Consider the following 21104-nt stretch of genomic DNA (forward strand, 5'->3'; position numbering starts at 1 on the left):
AGGACAAATTATAAGTTATAAACATACCTGAGAAATCCACCATTTCGCACGTGAATTTCTTTCGGCGGCGACCAACTTGAGTCCAAAAAAACCTCTCTTTTACGGCCAATGATTCGCTTTAACTTACAACGGAAGTTAAAATCACAAACTTTTTCCAAGTACACACGAAAATCCGGGTCAAAAAAGACAGTAGAAAAGGTAAAAACAGCTATTATAGAAATGGATTGCTTCGCATCGCCAGTCAAACTCTTATGGTTGTCAAGGAATGTCGAGTTAGCTTACCCACCACGGGCTTGCTGCTATAGGGAAAATTGACACGTGACCAATTCCTGCAAATGGGCTATTGCAGGTCTATCTTCAGAGGATCTTCATAATTTAATCTGACATGGAGATCACACGCTTATCAGTCTATTATAGAATTTGGACATACAAGATTACCTTAATAAAAATGTACAGTGTGACTAAACTGGCTTTACTTCATCATCGTACCCATGGTAAAGTGCATCCCCAAACTGTAAAGGCTCAATCAGGAGCAGAATTTTATACTGAGAATTTCCACTGACTGACTGATTCCAAAATAATCTGACTCCACTTTCAGCAAACTAGCTCTTAAGAGAACTTTTTTTTTTTTAAGGAAAGTTCTCACGTTTTTACGGTGTACTGTTCGAAAGTTTTCAAAGTGTTAAGGGTTCTTTGGATGGTAAAGGGTTCTTGGCTTCCTAAAGAGGTTTTAGAAATTCTTAAACTGAAGAAAGTTCTTGGAAGTTCTGGAACTTTTATTCCAATGACTGCACAGCTATTAAAAAGAACTTATTTTTTACAGTGTAATACACTGATGCTGTAGCATTTAAGGAGGTCAGGTTACGAATTACTGACTGACTGTAAAATGTAGCTTCAAGGCCATTTCACCAAAGAAAGACAACGCATCTCTGAAGAAATAAACATGTAAAGAAAAATATCGCTCATTAGTGTTCCTTTTTTTTTTTAGTCAGTCACCCTGCATTCTCCAGAAGTGGTGATTATTAAAAATGTTATGTCTGTTTTGTTTTGTCCAGGGGCATTAGCCAGAATTTGACCTGGTCCTTTGGCGATTCGATCCTGAACATGTTTTTGACTCGCGACGTTCCTCTGTGCAGCTCCACAGACGCGGCATGTCAAAGCGCATATAATATCCAGAACAGTCGCTCTGTCCCTTCACCAATGGATGACCTGATAACACGACTGACCTGCGATAAGCAGAACATTACCCATCTCAATAACACCCTCTGTGCAGAGATTATAGGCAGTAGATCACAGGTCCCTGATGCTTTATATCATGTTTGTGAATCTCTCAGGAGCCTATCCCACTCTGAACTAACTCTGGTATGGAGAAACTCTTGCCGCATGATCGAGTTAGTCCTGTCGACCATTTTGGAACCCTGCCCACCCTCGTCCTCAGAATCAAACCAAAGAGTTGCACGGTCAACCCTTAGCCTCAGCCAGCTTTTCTGTAACTACACGGCCTGGACATCAAAGGATGTTATCGATCCAGGTTTGGTCACTATATGTAGCGACAACGACCCCGAAGCTTTTCTCAAAGGTGTGTGCAATAATGTTCCTGTGATGCAGGCGCTCATCGAGAACCCGAGAAATAGCTGGGTGTGGGAGTACTGCGCAAATGTGTCCGATCGATACGTGGTCTGGCAATATTGCATATATGAGCAATGGAGTCCTCAAATTCTTGACCCTTCAATTGTGGCACTGTGCTGGAATAATGATCAAGCAAGAATGGAGAAGCTTCTGTGTCAGAGTATTGATTTTTACATGCTGATTTTCTCCACCAAGGAAAATATCTGGATAATGCCCAACTGTACTGAGGTACCTCCGCCCAAAGACGTTAACGCTCTCGTATCAGAAATGTGTCAGTACTCGGAATGGCGCAACCCAGTGACAATCCCCACAGACCAGATATCCCTGTGCATACAAAATGATGAGCCTCGATTTGTGAGCGAGGTCTGTGCCAACACCTCATTCCTCGCTGCGCTAGTCCTCAAAAAGGACAATGACTGGGTGCAACTGTATTGCACTACAGTCCTTCCTGTAGTCTCGAGCACCGTTGTACTTCCAGCAAGTCCACTGTTCTCCATCACTTCATCAGTCTCTTCAACAAAGACTTCAACAGTGGCCCCTCTTTTGAGCACAACCCTTTCTCCAACACTTGTCCTGACAACCCCATCAACATTCACCACTTTTTCTCTCACAACCCCTCTAACCTTCACATCAGCATTCTCTTCCAGTGTTAATCTGTCTCCAACAGTCCCACCTGTAGTCTCGAGCACACTTTTATACCCAACAACCCCACTGAACTCCATCACTTCATCAGTCTCTTCAACAAAGACCTCAACAGTGGCCTCTTTTTCTAGTACAACCCCTTCTCCAACACTTGTCCCAGCAACCCCATCAGCATTCACCACTTTTTCTCCCACAACCCCTCTGACCTTCACACCAACATTCTCTTCCAGTGTTAATCTGTCTCCATCAACTGTCCCACCTGTTGTCTTGAGCACCTTTGTATCTCCACTGAACTCCATCACTTCATCAGTCTCTCCAACAATGGCCACTCTTTCTAACGCAACCCCTTCTTCAACACTTGTCCCAACAACCCTATCAACATTAACCACGCTTTCTCCCACAGTTCCACTGACCTTCACACCAACATTTTCTTCCAATGCTAATCTGTCTCCATCAACAGTTCCCCTAATGTTCTCTAGCACTGCTTCATCATCCCCCAATGTCATTCTTTTGACCACATCAACCTTTCTCACCTTGCTAGCACCATCTCCTTTGCTTTCTTCATCACTCACCAAATTTTTTGCAACAGTTTCCACCACCACTCTCCTTCCTATACTCAGCCCAACTCTCTCTGCTAGTGCGCTCTCAACTATTTCACCAACAGTTTCCCCTACAACCTTTCTCACTCCAACCCCACCAAATGTCCATCCTGTAATTCCCAGCATGTCTGATTTGTGTAAATATTCATTCTGGGCCATTTTACCAGTGCATCCATCTGTAATTGGTCTATGTTGGAAATTTGACATGGTGGCATTCCATTTTAATGTTTGCTGTAACACTACATTGTTAGCACGTCTAACGGTTGACCCGCATAACCAGTGGTTGAAGTCTGTGTGTTCTGACAACGACACGTTGGACTTGCTTACCAAAGTTTGCCTATACTCAGAATGGACCAAGCCAGTCATTGTAGACATGACCGACCTTGCTCTTTGCGCTGATCTTGACACTGCAGACTTTGTCAACAAAGTATGCGCCAACAGCACTGTTCTGCGGAACCTCCTAGCCAATTTGGACAATACCTGGTTGCTGGAGCAGTGCTCCAACCTCACCGGGTCTGGCAGAGAGAATCTGATGGGCTTCAAACCCTCTGAGCAATGTCTGTACGCAAACTGGACAGTGACTCTTCCTGATACAGCTCTTCTTGCACTCTGCTGGGATTATGACCAAGCGAACTTCATCTCGTCAATCTGTGTCAAACCTGCTGTGCTGTCTCCTATCATTCAAGATCCTTCCAATCTCTGGGTGAGCGCTTTGTGTGCCACCTGCTCAAACTACACCAAGGTCTCCCAGTCCAACAACACCAACAGCAGTAGCAGCTCAAATAATATGAATACCACGGAGCTCTACCCTTGTCTGGTGAAAGAAATGATAGTCAGACTAAACTGGTCATGCAGTATAGACTTGAACACCATTTGCCAGCCAGATATCCCTCAGCTTCAGGTGTTCCAGGCGTTCCTGCTCTGCGGCATGGAGGTTCTCCTGCTGCATATGGAGAAGACGATGACCACAGAGGTGGCTTCAGTGGTCAGACAGGCTACAAGTTTGTGGACAATTCTGCTGCTTGTTCTGGAAGAAAATGGGATGACGACATTGAGGGTGACTGATCACATCGGACAGAGTGTCCTGGACTCTGTGTCTGGGTTCCTGGAGAAGGAAACGAGCTTCAGCAAGAAGCAAGTGCTCCTGCAGTGCTTTGCGGTTAGTTTTGTGTGTGTGTGCGCGTTTTGTTTCTAGTTAAAGTCAAGTCCACAAGTTTGTGTTTTCTTTAATAACACACACCCACATTTTGCCTCTTTGATCATCTCAGATGAAATATTTACCCTACCATAGCCAAATTCTTCTTGGGTCCATGGACTGGTTGTGGTTTTTTTTTGGTCATTTAACCAAAAAGTAAATTAAAATAGAATAAAGCAAGAATCGTTCTTTTGATTGATATTTATTTATTTATTTATTTTAAAGTCCAGACCGGGCAAACAAAAGCCATCATCTTTAACAGAAGATACAAAATTTAAAAGCTGCTTGTGTTCCGTTGTAAATAATTTCGAAACCTTTGAAACCGTATTGCGGAATGATTTATAGACACGGTAAAGAGGACTATCCTCAGAAAAAATATCAGAGAAAAAATTTCATGATTTGTCGTGAAGCTAAAGGCTTTTCCTCAAGGACTATTGGCTCTGAACATCGACTCTGCACATTTGTGGGGAATGATGGCTCTCAACACGTCTCTAATTATTCCAATTTTTGGTTTTAAAGTCGTACCGAGAGCTAGCTCAATGTGAGAGACGTGGGTGTATTGGCTGCCATTGACTTGGTGACTTAGGAAGTATTGGTGATTTTGATTTATACAGGTTGCAGAAAAACTGACCTTTTTATTTAGTTTTTTTTTTTTTTTTGATAAATAAGGGGCGGAAAAAAAGCCATTCTAAATTTTGTCGCTGCTATTTCTGATGATAAAATTTAAAAGTGACTTGATTTTAATTTGTCCTTTGTGGATAGTCAAAGAATAATTAAAACAAGAAGTGTTTTTATTTTATTTTTTGGCACTGACACACGCAAGTGCAGACCTTCCTGACAGACCTGTACTATCTTTTTTTCTGGTTGTTTATACACTGCCATTTATTTATTTATTTATTTAAATATCCATTTTTAGAATTTTTTTTTTCCCCAGAAAGTTAATAAAATAAATAAAACGGTATGAGAAATTTAAAAACGAAAATGGCATAAAACAGCTAAACAAATAATGACAAAAGAAATAGGTTGGATATAAATTGTACAATTCAGCTACCTTTTTCAATTAAATTAAAATTTTAAGTTGTATTCTCTTGATTTATGGTGGATCCAAACTTCTGCTCACAAATGTATCACTCGTACTATTTAAAAAAAATAATAATAATAAATTGTCATAATTTCTTAAAATATAACGTCCAAAATGTTGACAATTTTATACAGTTGAAAGTCGAAGATAACTTCTTAACATTTCCTAACCTTAAAAATATGTAAAATAGTGCGGTTTTCTTTTTTTATATTTAAAAAAAATGTTTACAGCATCTCTCTTTTCTTTAAAAACAGTTATACAGTTGATCGTCAGTTTAGCTTAGATTATAGATTATTTTATGAATTGCTTGGGCTTTATTTCCAGGAATTCCTGGAATTATCATTAATCTGGATTATTTTTGGGGTTAACTACTCGAGAGTGTTCGTTACTTGTGTCGGACCTGTTGTCTGGTGTAACTGACTCAAGGTGGAAACCTGGTGTACGATGCCATCCTGTCACTGATCTTGAACATTTCACATCTCGTACATGTAACGTTAACCGACTGACATTTGATTTGTTGCGTAACTCTAATATCCTGTGTTTATTGTTGTTGCACCTGTTTTTACATCGATGTCGGTATTGTAGATGGTATCATTTGATGCTCTGATGACTTTCCATTCCTGCTTCAGGGTGTAAGTTTCACACTCGGAGGTGTGTGTGTGTGTGTGTTTCTCAGAAAATCCTCACCAGCCTGATGCAAACAGGAAGAGATGTCACCAGCGACGTCTCATTTTTCATTGAGGTTAGAACAGGGCAGTAGTTTACTGTGAACCATACATCCACGCTTTAAAAAAAACTGCATCACCTTGTAGATTAAGTGTTTTCAGTCTTCTTTGCAGCAATACTTCCAGATCCCTCTGGCACGTCTGAGAGCAGTGCTGAGTTCAGTGGATATGAACACCATGAGACTGATTGTGAGGTACTATAACCAGAACCAGGAGAACCTGCAGGTGAACCGTTTTCAGAAGAGAATCGTTTGCAGTGTTTTTGTTACAGCTTGTGGAAAAAAAGACAGTGCATAAATTTTTTTTTTTTTTAATCAGGGGGCAGGGATTGCTTAAACTTGCCAGATTTTCCCCATAAATGTACTGTATGGATTTACTGTAAATTGATCATAAAGCAATAAGCCATGTTGGTATCCTTTAAAGGGGCTCTGCTTCTCGTTGTCATGGCAAATTTTGACATCAAAATAGCAACAATATGATAATCTATTATTTAGTAATAGGCATATAACCATACATCGTGCGACAAGATCTGTTGTACATAATGTATATTGTTGCATGTGTATAATATCTCTCTTATTGGCTCATGTCCGTTCTTCAGACATGCATTTGTTTATTTTTTGTGTGAGATCAGTGTATCTTTAGGCGTGGGGTTTATTTTTTTAATTTGTCTCTGTGCGCGCGTCCTTTCTTGTAGCTGTCCGAGGACTATTTGCGCACCATGGTGTCCGTGCTGATCCAAATCCACCTGAGACAAGACAAGACCCTGTTTTTTAACCTTGGCCCTCTCCTGAGACTCGCAAAACCTGAGGACATCAGCTCTCTCCCTCCACTACAAACCAATATCATTGTGTAAGCATACTCAACTGGTACACAGTTTATTTTACAACTGAATCATTAGTTAAGGATTTAAATGACATGGTAGTGCCGCACCAGGTTAGCTTTATCACCCGCGTCACAGCTCCAGGGTTCAAACCCGAGCTCGGGTTCCTGTCTGTGTGGAGTTTCACGTGTTCTCCTCAGGTCTACATGGGTTTCCTCTGGGTGTTTCTAGTATTCCTGAGAGATTTAAAAAATAATATTGGCTGGCATTGAGTGGTCTATCAGATGTATTCAGTTCAGCTAGCTAGCATGATACTGAACGAGTCGAAGACGGGTGAATGGAATATCTCTGATATACCACTCAAAGCGAGCCATTATTATCATTATTATTATTATTATTATTATTATTATTATTATTATTATACATTCCTTTTGGGTGTTTGACGCGTCTTTCTCTTTCAAAATTTTCTCAAAATCTTCCATGTTTAACGAAGCAAACCTGGCGGCCTTGTTTGTTTACAAATTGTCCCAGTCGCTCACTAGTGTGGAAGTTTTACATCTCTGACGTGTGACATCATGTTGTCTTGACAACCATGCAATATCGTAAACCATATTCAGCGCTCATTCGCCACCGGGTAGAGTGATGTAATACACATAGGATAAGCGATACGCTAACAATATTGCACGCTATCAACCCAAATGAATGAAACCCGCTAGAAGGGAATAGAACACGTGTTTTTTTTCCATCGAAAAAGTGTCCTGTATGGATAATTCTGGAAAAGATTCAATTATGTTCTATTAAGGATTTGCTTTTTTTTTTTTCTTTCTTCAGTATAAAGATGCTCCAGGAAGTGCTCCTTCTTTCTTTTCTATCCTCTCAGTCTGAAACCAAGTTTGAGTTTAAAATGCAGAACAGTAAAAAAAGCAGTATTATCATTATTTATTGCTTTCGTTGACTTGAAGGTTGCATATGACTGGATACCACGTGAAGCCCTGATGAAATGTCTTGAAATCAGACCGAAATGCCCTCAAATAGTAGCAGTCCTTAGAGCTTTATACACTAGCACAAATGCATACATCAAAGGTTCCAACAGACTGTTTGATATTCAGGTCGGATGTAGACAAAACGCCCTGGAGTCTCCGACTCTTCAATATCTACATGGACTTTGTGGTCAGGATTGCTCGTCATGAAGTGGAGAGGTTCTGTTCAGAGACAGGCTTCAAAATCAAGTACTGCATTCCTAACGAGGTTTCACCAAGGGAACTCTGGAAAAACACGAGCGAGAGGGGAGAATAGAATAACGGAGCTTCTATATGCAGATGACCAAGCCGTTTTTGCAGAGTCAGTTTGAGGAACTACAAACCATCCTCCGGATTTGATAACACGTATACTCAGTTCGGACCGAAAATGTCATACACCAAAACAGAATCGATGGCCTTTAATATCAATGAACCCGTCAAGAACCAAGAGAGCCTCGTCTATGTAAACGGCACTAAAGTAAAGAACATGAGAAGGTTCCGATACCTAGGTTATACCATCACGAACTCCAGCGAGGACGCGCAGACCCTTGGCTCGAGAATTGGATCCGCGTTTGAAAAACGGAACGAGCTTAAACACGTCCTTAAGGATCAGCATATACACCTGTCTACTAGAGTAAAGTTCCTCACTGCATGTGTGAGATCCCGACTCTCGTACGGTGTACAGACATGGCAACCGACTACAAAAGAAGTCGCAAAGATCGAGGTCGTATGGAATGGATTCCCGAGGAAGATGAAGGGTGGCTACAGAAGACGGAAGGATGATAGAACTGAAGAAAATGTGTATGATGATAAACAGGATTGAAGATTCAAACTGTCAAATGCAGACCTACACCGCATTACTGAGACAAAACCGATCAAGTCCTTCTGCTTATACCAGCGATTAAAATACAGCGCATGTCTGCAAGATGGATAACGGAGACCGAAGGAAACGGATGCTTTTTGATGAACGCTCTCCAAGTTGGATGAGGTTGGAGAGACTGTTGGGGATAGCTGCCCTGCAGATAAGGAGAATGATGATGGATAGGACAAAATTTCAGCATCTATTGGATACAATAAGGAGTCAAAATCTCCAGAAAAGGGAACATGATGATGAGTATTGATGATATTTAAAAGGACGCGTCAGGGTTCTTCATAAGTTGTTGAGATCCTAGCATGGGTATGGTGTAGCTTGCTTACTTGTTGTGGTTATGTTCTGGTCATATGACCAGCTAATGATCAACTTGCACAGCCTCCGGCTATCGCAGAGTTCCCTACATGCTATGAACGGAGCTTCATACTTAAGAGAATTTGGTAACGCATCAACCTGATTTGTGATGGCTTTCTCGACCGTATGTACATATACCACCACAGGGAACCAGGTTGTTAGTTCAAGGCAGCATATCTCATAAACATTTGACCTCCAGACAATGAAATTCTTTTTATTTCCATAAGATGGATGGATTTTTATCCAGCGCTTATTTTTATTTTTTTAATTGCCCCCCCTTTTTTTTAATATATAAATAATGTGGGATTATTTATGAACACATTTTACACTCTTCGGGAGCTCTGCTTTTAGGCAGTGCCTCAGTATACATATTAAAGATTTGAGGTAGATGTAGTACACACGGCATGATGAGAGTCGATCGTAATTATTACAGACATCATCCAACGTGACTTGTCCATAAAACTAATCTGACTAATTGACTACGGATAATAGATAATGTTTTATGCATTGGTATAAAATAAATTCAATTCAACTTTATTCTCACAATATATAATGTGAAGAAATTTACTAAAAAGCTTAATAGAATTTTATATATATATATATATATATATATATATATATATATATATATATATATATATATAAATAAAATAGAAAAAAGATGTATAAAAGAAAATTGATGTCTGTGGCTGTTGAAATACAACCCTGATTCCAAAAAAGTTGGGACAAAGTACAAATTGTAAATAAAAACGGAATGCAATAATTTACAAATCTCAAAGACTGATATTGTATTCACAAGAGAACATAGACAACATATCAAATGTCGAAAGTGAGACCTTTTGAAATTTCATGCCAAATATTGGCTCATTTGAAATTTCATGACAGCAACACATCTCAAAGTTGGGACAGGGGCAATAAGAGGCTGGAAAAGTTAAAGGTACAAAAAAGGAACAGCTGGAGGACCAAATTGCAACTCATTAGGTCAATTGGCAATAGGTCATTAACATGACTGGGTATAAAAAGAGCATCTTGGAGTGGCAGCGGCTCTCAGAAGTAAAGATGGGAAGAGGATCACCAATCCCCCTAATTCTGCACCGACAAATAGTGGAGCAATATCAGAAAGGAGTTCGACAGTGTAAAATTGCAAAGAGTTTGAACATATCATCATCTACAGTGCACAATATCATCAAAAGATTCAGAGAATCTGGAAGAATCTCTGTGCGTAAGGGTCAAGGCCGGAAAACCATACTGGGTGCCCGTGATCTTCGGGCCCTTAGACGCCACTGCATCACATACAGGCATGCTTCTGTATTGGAAATCACAAAATGGGCTCAGGAATATTTCCAGAGAACATTATCTGTGAACACAATTCACCGTGCCATCCGCCGTTGCCAGCTAAAACTCTATAGTTCAAAGAAGAACCCGTATCTAAACACGATCCAGAAGCGCAGACGTCTTCTCTGGGCCAAGGCTCATTTAAAATGGACTGTGGCAAAGTGGAAAACTGTTCTGTGGTCAGACGAATCAAAATTTGAAGTTCTTTATGGAAATCAGGGACGCCGTGTCATTCGGACTAAAGAGGAGAAGGACGACCCGAGTTGTTATCAGCGCTCAGTTCAGAAGCCTGCATCTCTGATGGTATGGGGTTGCATTAGTGCGTGTGGCATGGGCAGCTTACACATCTGGAAAGACACCATCAATGCTGAAAGGTATATCCAGGTTCTAGAGCAACATATGCTCCCATCCAGACGACGTCTCTTTCAGGGAAGACCTTGCATTTTCCAACATGACAATGCCAAACCACATACTGCATCAATTACAGCATCATGGCTGCGTAGAAGAAGGGTCCGGGTACTGAACTGGCCAGCCTGCAGTCCAGATCTTTCACCCATAGAAAACATTTGGCGCATCATAAAACGGAAGATACGACAAAAAAGACCTAAGACAGTTGAGCAACTAGAATCCTACATTAGACAAGAATGGGTTAACATTCCTATCCCTAAACTTGAGCAACTTGTCTCCTCAGTCCCCAGACGTTTACAGACTGTTGTAAAGAGAAAAGGGGATGTCTCACAGTGGGAAACATGGCCTTGTCCCAACTTTTTTGAGATGTGTTGTTGTCATGAAATTTAAAAAAAATCACCTAATTTTTCTCTTTAAATGATACATTTTCTCAGTTTAAACATTTGATATGTCATCTATGTTCTATTCTGAATAAAATATGGAATTTTTAAACTTCCACATCATTGCATTCCGTTTTTATTTACAATTTGTACTTTGTCCCAACATTTTTGGAATCGGGGTTGTAGTATAAAGTTTCATGTCAATGGCCACCCGTGTGTTGTGGTTTTTTTTTTTTTTTTTTTTAAAGAATGAGAACTATACAAATATACATTGCAACTAAATACAGTAATACTTATTTACATCCAACTGTATGCGTACTTGGGCTCACACAAACACTGAGCCTGTAACTTATCATAATAAAATTTTTAGGGTATAAAGAAAGAAAATTCTTATTTTTGGTTTAAAATAAGATGTATGGTTTTAAGGCTGATTTAAATAATGTAAGTGATCCTAAGTTTTTAATTCTCGTAGGGGATTTCTTCCCAGAGTTTGGAGACGGTAAATTGAAAGGAAAAGTTATCATAATTTGTCTTGGCAGGTGGACGAACAATATTCCCCTTAGCTGAAAATCTGGTGTTGTAAGAATGTTGTTCGTTAGCCATCCTGAGCAGATTTCTAAAAGTTTCTAAAGGATTATTGGTTTAACAAAAACAAGATGTCCTAAATGATGATTGATGCGAAGCTCCAGCGGAGACTGATTTGTGAAAAGACTACAATATGGAGCCATGATTAACACTAACGTGGCGTTATTGTCCGTCGATCTGTCGCTCAGGTTAAAGCTGATTAACAGCACCATCGGCAGCCTGTCACCAGAACAGTGTCAGGCTTTCGGCTCGTGGTTCAGTCAGTCTCTCAGCTCGGCGAACGTCATGGCAGGCGGCCCATCCTTCATCCAAGACTCCGGGAACCTGATCGCGTACCTGCCGTTCCGCAGCTTCCAGCACCTCTCACCTCCTCAGGTAACAGCCACACCACCTTTACTGTGACACCCAAACCTTCCTGGCTCTGACCGAAAGTTTATCGCTGGTCAGGCGGCACCTTTTGTGAGGGATGAGTCTGCAAATTCATCATCTGTAAACAAATACGGGGCCATGAATTAAAAATAAAGATGTAGCACCTGCTCAAAGAGTGAACACAAAGAACGGAGTTTGGAAATGAATTTCCTGTCAGGATTGAAACACAATACTGGGACATTGTATTGTGTAGTATAGTGTTTTAGTTTAGATTATGATATGAAACTAGTCTGCCTTTTTTTTTGTGTGTGTGTATCCTGTTTAGGTCTTGAATGGTCTGGATGTTCTTCTGAGGAACGATTTGGGAGCTGTGAAGCAGCAGTTTGTAGCTCAGAGTGTCATTGGGGTGTACAAGAACCTCACGGAAGAACAGTTCAGAAGGTTTGCACATGACGCTCGTCAAGATAATCTGAAGGTTTTTTTTTTTTTTTTTAAATGAGGGGTTAAAGTAAGAAAAACAGGCTTTTTCACATGATGGGTCTGTGCAAATCAAGATGAAAATATTGAGTGGATGATCTCTATAGCCACAAAATCATTCAGAAATGTTTGGTAGTGAACCTGCAACTGAGTTAACATAGCATGCTAGCTAACCACAGTTACATCTTTAAAACTGATCAAATAGCTGTTTGTAAAGATTAGCCATGTCATGTGCTCACTTTCTTTTTGTGTTAATTATATAATATTTGCTAGTCCAAGTTAGGAAGCTACTTAGCTATAGCTGGAAATCTTCGCGAACACTGATGCAGTAAGGAACCAGTGATAATCAGAACGTCAAGGACGTAGGAGCTCATCTGGCCTGCCATCAAAACAACCCTGACAACCAAAACATCAAACAGAACTGAAATGTGACCGAGAGAGAGAGAGGACCAACCTTCACGACAAACTGTTGACAACAGGAACATCAACAAAGGACTATATTTTGTTCCTCAAGGGAAGATCGACCCAAAACATCGATCAGAACTGGAATCGAATGAGAAATCGGAGAGGAGGTACAATTCGAGTGAGAGGCCTGGAAAATTCATTAGTTTGACAAAACAATGATTGAGTTTTGTCCGGAGTGATGAGTTCTTTCAAAAACTGACGGAGAACTGACGGAGGAGATACGATTTAACTGAATTGTGGAGGACGGACGGACGGACGAATGACGGACGCTACACCATGGCAACTGGTCTTATGGAGAGATGAACTAAGAATCACCTTTTAGTGTGCAAAGTCCCAAAGGTAGTTGGTATTTAAAGTCAAAATTAATCTCAATAACGTTGGATTAAAAATGACAAAGCTAGCACTTCTTAGGTAACTATCTGCTCATTTTCTGATTTTGGTTTACATGATTTTGTGCAAATTGAGTGCTGTCTCTGGGGCAGCCATGACCTGAAGGTTAGAGAAGCAGCCTTGGGGCCCAAAGGGTCACTGGTTCGATTCCTGGGACTGGCAGGAAAAATGTGAGGGGAGTTGAGTAAATGAACAGAAATTGGAAATCACAAAATGGGCTCAGGAATATTTCCAGAGAACATTATCTGTGAACACAATTCACCGTGCCATCCGCCGTTGCCAGCTAAAACTCTATAGTTCAAAGAAGAGGCCGTATCTAAACACGATCCAGAAGCGCAGAAATCTTCTCTGGGCCAAGGCTCATTTAAAATGGACTGTGGCAAAGTGGAAAACTGTTCTGTGGTCAGACGAATCAAAATGTGAAGTTCTTTATGGAAATCAGGGACGCCGTGTCATTCGGACTAAAGAGGAGAAGGACGACCCGAGTTGTTATCAGCGCTCAGTTCAGAAGCCTGCATCTCTGATGGTATGGGGTTGCATTAGTGCGTGTGGCATGGGCAGCTTACACATCTGGAAAGACACCATCAATGCTGAAAGGTATATCCAGGTTCTAGAGCAATATATGGTCCCATCCAGACGACGTCTCTTTCAGGGAAGACCTTGCATTTTCCAACATGACAATGCCAAACCACATACTGCATCAATTACAGCATCATGGCTGCGTAGAAGAAGGGTCCGGGTACTGAACTGGCCAGCCTGCAGTCCAGATCTTTCACCCACAGAAAACATTTGGCGCTTTCCCTTCCCTCTGTATCTTGGCTGAAGTGCCCTTGAGCAAGGCATCTAACTCCCAGCTGCACCCCGGGCGCTGTAGCATAGCTGCTCTGGGTGTGTGCGCGCTCATTGCTCACTTGTGTGTTCACTGTGCTTGAGTGTACATGTGATAAAGGCTGCTTTTTAATGTGATAATGTATTTTAGGTTAGCCAAACTGACATGCCAAGCTAATGTGAGTGACCTGCTCGCGTATGTGGACACCAGCATGTTCCCTGTGATCCAGGAGAACATCAGGACCTGTATAACACAAGGCATGAGTGTTCCTAGCACCTTGGTGAGGACTGTAATTTAAATAAACATTCCGAGTGGTGTTTGTTTGGACACCATGCATGTACTAGTTATGGTGGGTATAACGTGTCCTGTGTACTGTACGTCAGATTTCCAGTGTGCTGTTTCTGAACGGGTCCGAGCTCCAATCTCCTGCCGCTCTCAGTCCTCAGAAGGTCTGTCAGCTCGCACCGCTCCTGCCTCTGCTGGGGTCAGGGTTTCTGCAGCAGCTCAGCCAATCGCAGCTCGTTCCTGCCTTCACTGCCCTCACATCAGTTCCCTTTACGCCTACACAGGTATGGAGTGTGTCTGATTTACGCTGCATCATGCAGTGTATAATACAGTCAACTCGAGAACTATTCTATGCTCTAGAACACGGGTCACCAAACTTTTTTCTCTGGGGGCCACATTGTCGTTCCTGACTGTGATGGGGGCCGGGGTCGGGTCAGCTATATCTCACAGAATTGTATGACCCAGACAAATATGACCACCAGCAGGCCTCATTGTGTAGTAGAGATTACTAGCCTGGCACAGCCATCCACACTACTATATCCACACTACTGTATCAACACTTGATTCCTGGCACATATTTGTTTATCTTTACTAGTGGTTTGCAAAAGTAGTAATCGAGTCTTCATACTTTGTTTTAATTTGAAATACCACAGATATTCCATTTATTTATTTTCTAATAAAAATAACATCAAAGCTGTCAAGGTAAGAAACATCTGCCTAGTTGAGGTGATTGACACTGGCAAAGGTGAGTGAAAAATTATAAATTGTAGGTAGGCCTGTTGATGATATTAATAATATTAATAATAATAATAATAATTGTGTGCAGCACTTAATAAAGGTCGAATAAATAGGCCTATAAAATAAATACATTAAAAAAACAGTGAAATTATAATAATATGAGCAATAGATCACAGCAGTTGTGCTGTGTCCTGCACGTCATTGCTCTCATCCATGGCCAAAGCAAAAAACTCGAATTCTGACACTTTCTCATTCAGCTGGTCATACACGTTGTCCCCCAAATCTTCGGTTCACCTGGTCATAGCAGGTGCGGAGAGACTCACCGCGTTGAGCGCATCCTTCTTGTCGGGACACACCTCCTCGGCCACAGCAAGCATGTATACTTTAACAAAGTCCCCATCAGTAAACGGCTTTCCATGGGTAGCTAGTAGGTGAGCTACCTTATAGCTAGCTCGGACAGCAGCCTGGTTGATCTGGGTTTGGCGAAGGAATACATTCTGTTGTGCAGCCAGTCCGCATTTCATCCTCCGAATCCTGTCTTCTCTTGTTTGCCCTCGCAAACTAGCATACTCTTTGTGGCGGGTTTCATAGTGACGACGCAGATTATATTCTTTGAAAAACGGCACACTTTCTTTACATGCAAGACAAACTGCACGGTCCTTACACTGAACGAAAAAATAATCGGTGGTCCACTGTTCTTTAAAAACTCTGCACTCTCTGTCAGCTTTTCGCTTACCGCTAGCCATTTTGCTGACCTGAACACTGACAGTTCTCTGCGCGTGCGCTGCCTGTCACTGCTTGATTGCGAGCATATGATGAAAATTCGGAAAATATGAATAGTTCATTTTATAACTAAATATCAATTTTAATTGATAAAATCAACAAAATACAAGATGCAGACATGTTATTATTTGCCAAAAAGCAATTTAAAAAAAGAGGCCATGACCACTTTTGGGGATTGCCTCATAGGGCCGGTTCAAGTGGTGGGGGGCAGAGGGGCTGGGGGGCCGGTCAAAGGGGGGTGGCGGGCCGGATCTGGCCCGCGGGCCGTAGTTTGGTGACCCCTGCTCTAGAACCAGGATGTGTACGGCATCAGTACAGCCACAGTCTTTTAACGGTTAATACATCATCTACTGTAATTTTAGAAAAGAGAGAAGCAAAATGCCTGTTGATCTACTGTAGTACAAAGGTAAAATATTAAAATAATTTCATGGTATCAAGTAAAAAGCCCTGGTACCCTTTGTAAAATTTCTTGGTGGCTCATTGATGCTGGTTTTTCTCTGGACGTTCAGATTGACCGCATGATGCATTCTGCGTTATTCCAAAACCTGGCTGTATCTGCCAGGAGGTTAAGAATTTACTCCTGTCTGTAGATCTTTGGACAATTTCTGACATCGAAAAACGGACTCCAAGAAATGCTGTACTGAGGAAAGCATTTTTCTGTGGAAAGAAAACTATCCAGCTCCCCCTCATTATCACTCGCAGCCATCTCAGTGTTTTCCTCCAGAACTCAAACAATAAGGAATTCATTTCCAGTTACCAGCTGTTATCTTACATGCATTCAAGGTTTCAAGAGAGGTCAAAGGTCAAATGGGGGTTGTTCAGGGTCAAGCCCTGAGGGCACACAAACAGGTGGGAGGCCAACAACTGATTGTGTTGATATGGAATCATTTGGTTAGAATTGCGTGTCCAGTTAAAGATGTGGCTCTCCACAGCCAGAAGGTAAACAGAAAGAAGATGGAGTTGACACAGGAGATGGAAATTAACCACCTTCACAGTAGTTTCTGTTCTAGGGTGGTCACACTGCACTGGTAATCAGGGTCGGGGTGCCAATACATTGTGCATCGCAGCAGGTGGCCTACAGTCTACAGGGCGAGTAACTCTACACCTTTATGCTGACCTGTGTGAAAGATGGACCTGATAAACTAGTTAATAACTGGGGTTTATATTAAGGAAGGGTGATACCAACAATATATCATACATCACGAGGTACTTCTAGATAACGCATTAGAAAAAAATACTACAGAGAACTTACAAATAGCATTAAACTGAAAAGGTTGATTAAAAATAATTCCTTCAAAATTTCAATAGTAAATCAGCAGTTTGGAAATGGTATATTTTAATGTTCGTAAAAGAGGTCACGATACGATGCAATATCTCTGAAAATTATATTGGAACAGAATTTATCACGATCTCAATCACAGTATTTCTCCCTCACTGCAGCCATCTCTCCTTCTTCCCTCAACACACCTGCCCCCAGTCATCACAGCAGCCCCCACCTCAACACAGACTCCTCTATGCATTACTGCAGACCAGGTCAGAGGTCAACTGAGGAAGCTTCACTCCAGGAAAGCAGCAGGCCCGGACAAGGTGTGTCCACGACTACTGAAGACCTGCGCTGCTGAGCTGGGTGAACCACTCCAACGCATCTTCAACCTCAGCCTGCAGCTGGGGAGAGTGCCAACCCTCTGGACGACATCATGCATCATTCCAGTTCCCAAAAAGAATCGGCCCAGTGAGCTGAACGACTTCCAACCGGTGGCACTCACTTCACATCTGATGATGATGTTGGAACGGCTCTTCCTCAGCCTCCTCAGACCCCAGGTACAACATGCCCAGGATTGTCTGCAGTTTGCGTACTGGGCAGGTGTCAGTGTGGAAGACACCATCCTCTACCTGCTACACCGAGCCCACTCGCATCTGGATTAGGGAAATGGCACAGTGAGGATCCTCTTCTTGGACTTCTCGAGTGCCTTCAACACCATCCAGCCCCTACTGCTTCAGGACAAACTGAACAGGATGCGAGTGGACCCCTGCCTGGTCACCTGGATCTCCAGCTACCTCACCGACAGGCCGCAGTACGTCAGGCTGAAGGACATCACGTCTGACGCTGTGATTAGCAGCACTGAAGCACCCCAGGGCACGGTGCTGGCCCCTCTTCTCTTCACCCTGTACACTGTGGACTTCTGCTACAACTCGGAGCTGTGTCACATTCAGAAGTTTGCCGATGGCACAGCCGTCGTTGGGTGTATCAGTGATGACCGAGAGGAGGAGTATAGGAGCCTGGTGAGGGACTTTGCTGTGTGGTGCAACAGGAACCATCTGCAGCTCAACACCTCGAAGACCAAGGAGCCTGGTCATTGACTTTGGGAGGTCCAGACCAAGGTCACGACCAGTTCTGATCGAGGGAGTCGAGTTGGAGGCTGTGGATTCCTACAAGTACTTCAGGCTGTGGCTGGACTTGCAACACCAATCACTTATACAGGAAGGGACAGAGCAGGCTGTACTTCCTTAGGAGGCTGTGGTCCTTTAACATCTGCAGGAAACTCCTGTGGATGTTTTATCAGTCTGTGGTCACCAGTGTCCTGTTTTACACCATGGTGTGCTGGGGGGGCAGGACATCCAAGAAGGACACTTCCAGGCTGGACAAACTGATCAGGCGGGCCGGCTCTGTGGTCGGCATGAAGCTGGACTCTCTGGTGACGGTGGCAGAGAAGAGGACTATGGACAAACTACTGAACATCATGGACGATGCCAGTCACCCTCTGCACACCGTCATCAGCAACCAGAGAAGCCTGTTCAGTGACAGAATGCTCCTTCCCAAGTGCAGGACGAACAGACTCAAAAACTCCTTTGTCCCTCACGCCATCAGACTGTACAACTCCTCTCTGGGGGGGGGGGTAACAGGAGGACAGAGGACGGGAAGGAGCAGTAACCTAGCCTGACAATAAGCAATACCGGACAATGTGCAATATAATGTGCAATATCTTTCATGCTTCTCCCCCCCTCCCCCTTCCTCTCTTCCCCATATCTTATTCTTTTATATTTGTATATGTAAATACTTAATTTATTTTAATTTATCTAGAAATTTTCTCTTTCTTTTCTCTGTTTATTCTGTAATGATGCTGCTGGAATCTTAATTTCCCTGAGGGAACCCTCCCAAAGGGATCAATAAAGTTTTATCTAATCTAGTATTTTACAGTCATATCGCCCCGCCTTATTTCACAGGACATAACTGGACATGAGTTTTGAATATTGATCAAATCTCTCATTTTTGTGTGCCCCCCCCCCCCCCCCCAAGGCGGCTGTGATCATCGATAAGATCTCATCCAGCTTGAATGTAAGTTGCTTTTGTAGTGAAAAGCAGTGTGTGTCTGTGCGAGTGTGCATGTTTTTAGTCGTTTCCGAGAACCAAAAGGGACAGTGTCCTCACAGTCACCCAGTTGTCACGCAAAACATGCTGTTTTACAGTTTTTATTTGAAAAACTAAGACTCAAAACATTTCCTTGTCATCGCGGAGTTGAAGGTGTGGGTGGTGGTATAGTACTCAAGACCACTTTTTGAAGGTCTCGGAATTGACCACATTTTTACTCGGACTTACTAAACTGCCTGCGCATTGTCTGATTTATTTGTTAACATCGTTAGTGTGATTGGATTTAAGATTGGATTCCTGCTTCAAATGTGACCAATAATGGGACTCATTGCTAATTTGAAATTGTTCTTCCTGTTAACGGCCATCACCCCTCCCCCACCCCTTCTCACACACACTGGTCTTGACTCGGTCTCGCCCTGCTTTGATCTTGGTCTGGCCTCGGTCATGACTTGGTCTCGGTTTAGGTGGTCTTGACTACAATATGAGGTGTAGGCACAGAATTAATTAGCTGCTAATTAATGATTGTCAATGGGAAGTCTTTACACAGTTAGTAAAAATCTGTGTGTGTTGGGGGGGTTCTTTTAGGTCCTTTATGAGAACCAAAAAGGACTAAAATGTCCTAACTGTTAGTGTCAAATGTATAGTATCGTAATCACCCATCTCATCCCATTATCTCTAGCCGCTTTATCCTGTTCTACAGGGTTGCAGGCGAGCTGGAGCCTATCCCAGCTGACTACGGGCGAAAGGCGGGGTACACCCTGGACAAGTCGCCAGGTCATCACAGGGCTGACACATAGACACAGACAACCATTCACACTCACATTCACACCTACGCTCAATTTAGAGTCACCAGTTAACCTAACCTGCATGTCTTTGGACTGTGGAGGAAACCGGAGCACCCGGAGGAAACCCACGCGGACACAGGGAGAACATGCAAACTCCACACAGAAAGGTCCTCGCCGGCCACGGGGCTCGAACCCGGACCTTCTTGCTGTGAGGCGACAGCGCTAACCACTACACCACCGTGCCGCCCATGAATGTGCACTGTCCCGATCAAATAAACTAATTAAATAAAAAAAATTAATAAAATACAGGTCTTAATTAAGTTTGTGTTGTGGCAGTTGTTTGATGCAGGGACCTTGGCTAAGTTTGGTTCCCTCCTGAGTGGACTGAGGGCGGAGACACTCTCAGCAATGTCCTCAAGTGTCCTGCTGTCCGCCGTGTCCAACTTCAGCCAGTATACACCTGAACTGACTCCTCCACAGGTCAATGCCATTACCACACAACTCTGGGTGAGGTGGAAACACGCATGCACGCACGCACTCACTCAGTCTTTTCGTCGTAGCTTTGTGTTAAAATTTCTTGTGTAACATCTAAACCTCGTTCACTCAGGCTGCTTCCAAACCGGTCACATGGTTAGATGAGGCGGAGCCTCTGCTCTCCGACACACCCCTCATGTCTGTGATTCCTCAAACTCGCCACCTTCTGACCAGCAACACTCCTTACACACACACCTGGAACACACAACAGGTACACACACACACTATCTAGAACATACAATAGGTACAGAAGCACCCAGAAAGCACAACAGGTTTATATGCATTTGGAAGTTCCTGTGCTGTCTCTCCTGCAGGCTAAAACTCTGTTTAATGAGGTCATGAGCAGCTCCTCGAGTCTCACAGTGCAGCGCTTCATGTGAGTGTCACTGTCATGTCATTTCCCGTTAATTATCCAGATAATTATTTAGCATTTGAA

At 42.6% G+C, this 21104-nt stretch overlaps 1 protein-coding gene across 1 annotated transcript in view; it reads left to right on the top strand.

Moving 5' to 3' along the window:
• The first annotated feature begins 3243 nt into the window (after positions 1–3243).
• Positions 3244–21104, top strand: part of strc1 (stereocilin 1) — a 46556-nt gene continuing 28695 nt past the window's right edge. The window contains exons 1-12 of the mRNA XM_060911562.1: positions 3244–4029; positions 5823–5888; positions 5986–6096; positions 6566–6720; positions 11832–12018; positions 12338–12453; positions 14324–14453; positions 14557–14742; positions 19278–19316; positions 20471–20641; positions 20742–20879; positions 20983–21044. Coding sequence (XP_060767545.1) covers positions 3244–4029; positions 5823–5888; positions 5986–6096; positions 6566–6720; positions 11832–12018; positions 12338–12453; positions 14324–14453; positions 14557–14742; positions 19278–19316; positions 20471–20641; positions 20742–20879; positions 20983–21044 — 2147 coding nt within the window. The remainder of the gene's footprint in view (positions 4030–5822; positions 5889–5985; positions 6097–6565; positions 6721–11831; positions 12019–12337; positions 12454–14323; positions 14454–14556; positions 14743–19277; positions 19317–20470; positions 20642–20741; positions 20880–20982; positions 21045–21104) is intronic.

Source organism: Neoarius graeffei, chromosome 27 (genome assembly GCF_027579695.1).
Source record: "Neoarius graeffei isolate fNeoGra1 chromosome 27, fNeoGra1.pri, whole genome shotgun sequence".
In the NCBI taxonomy this organism is placed as follows: Eukaryota; Metazoa; Chordata; class Actinopteri; order Siluriformes; family Ariidae; genus Neoarius; species Neoarius graeffei.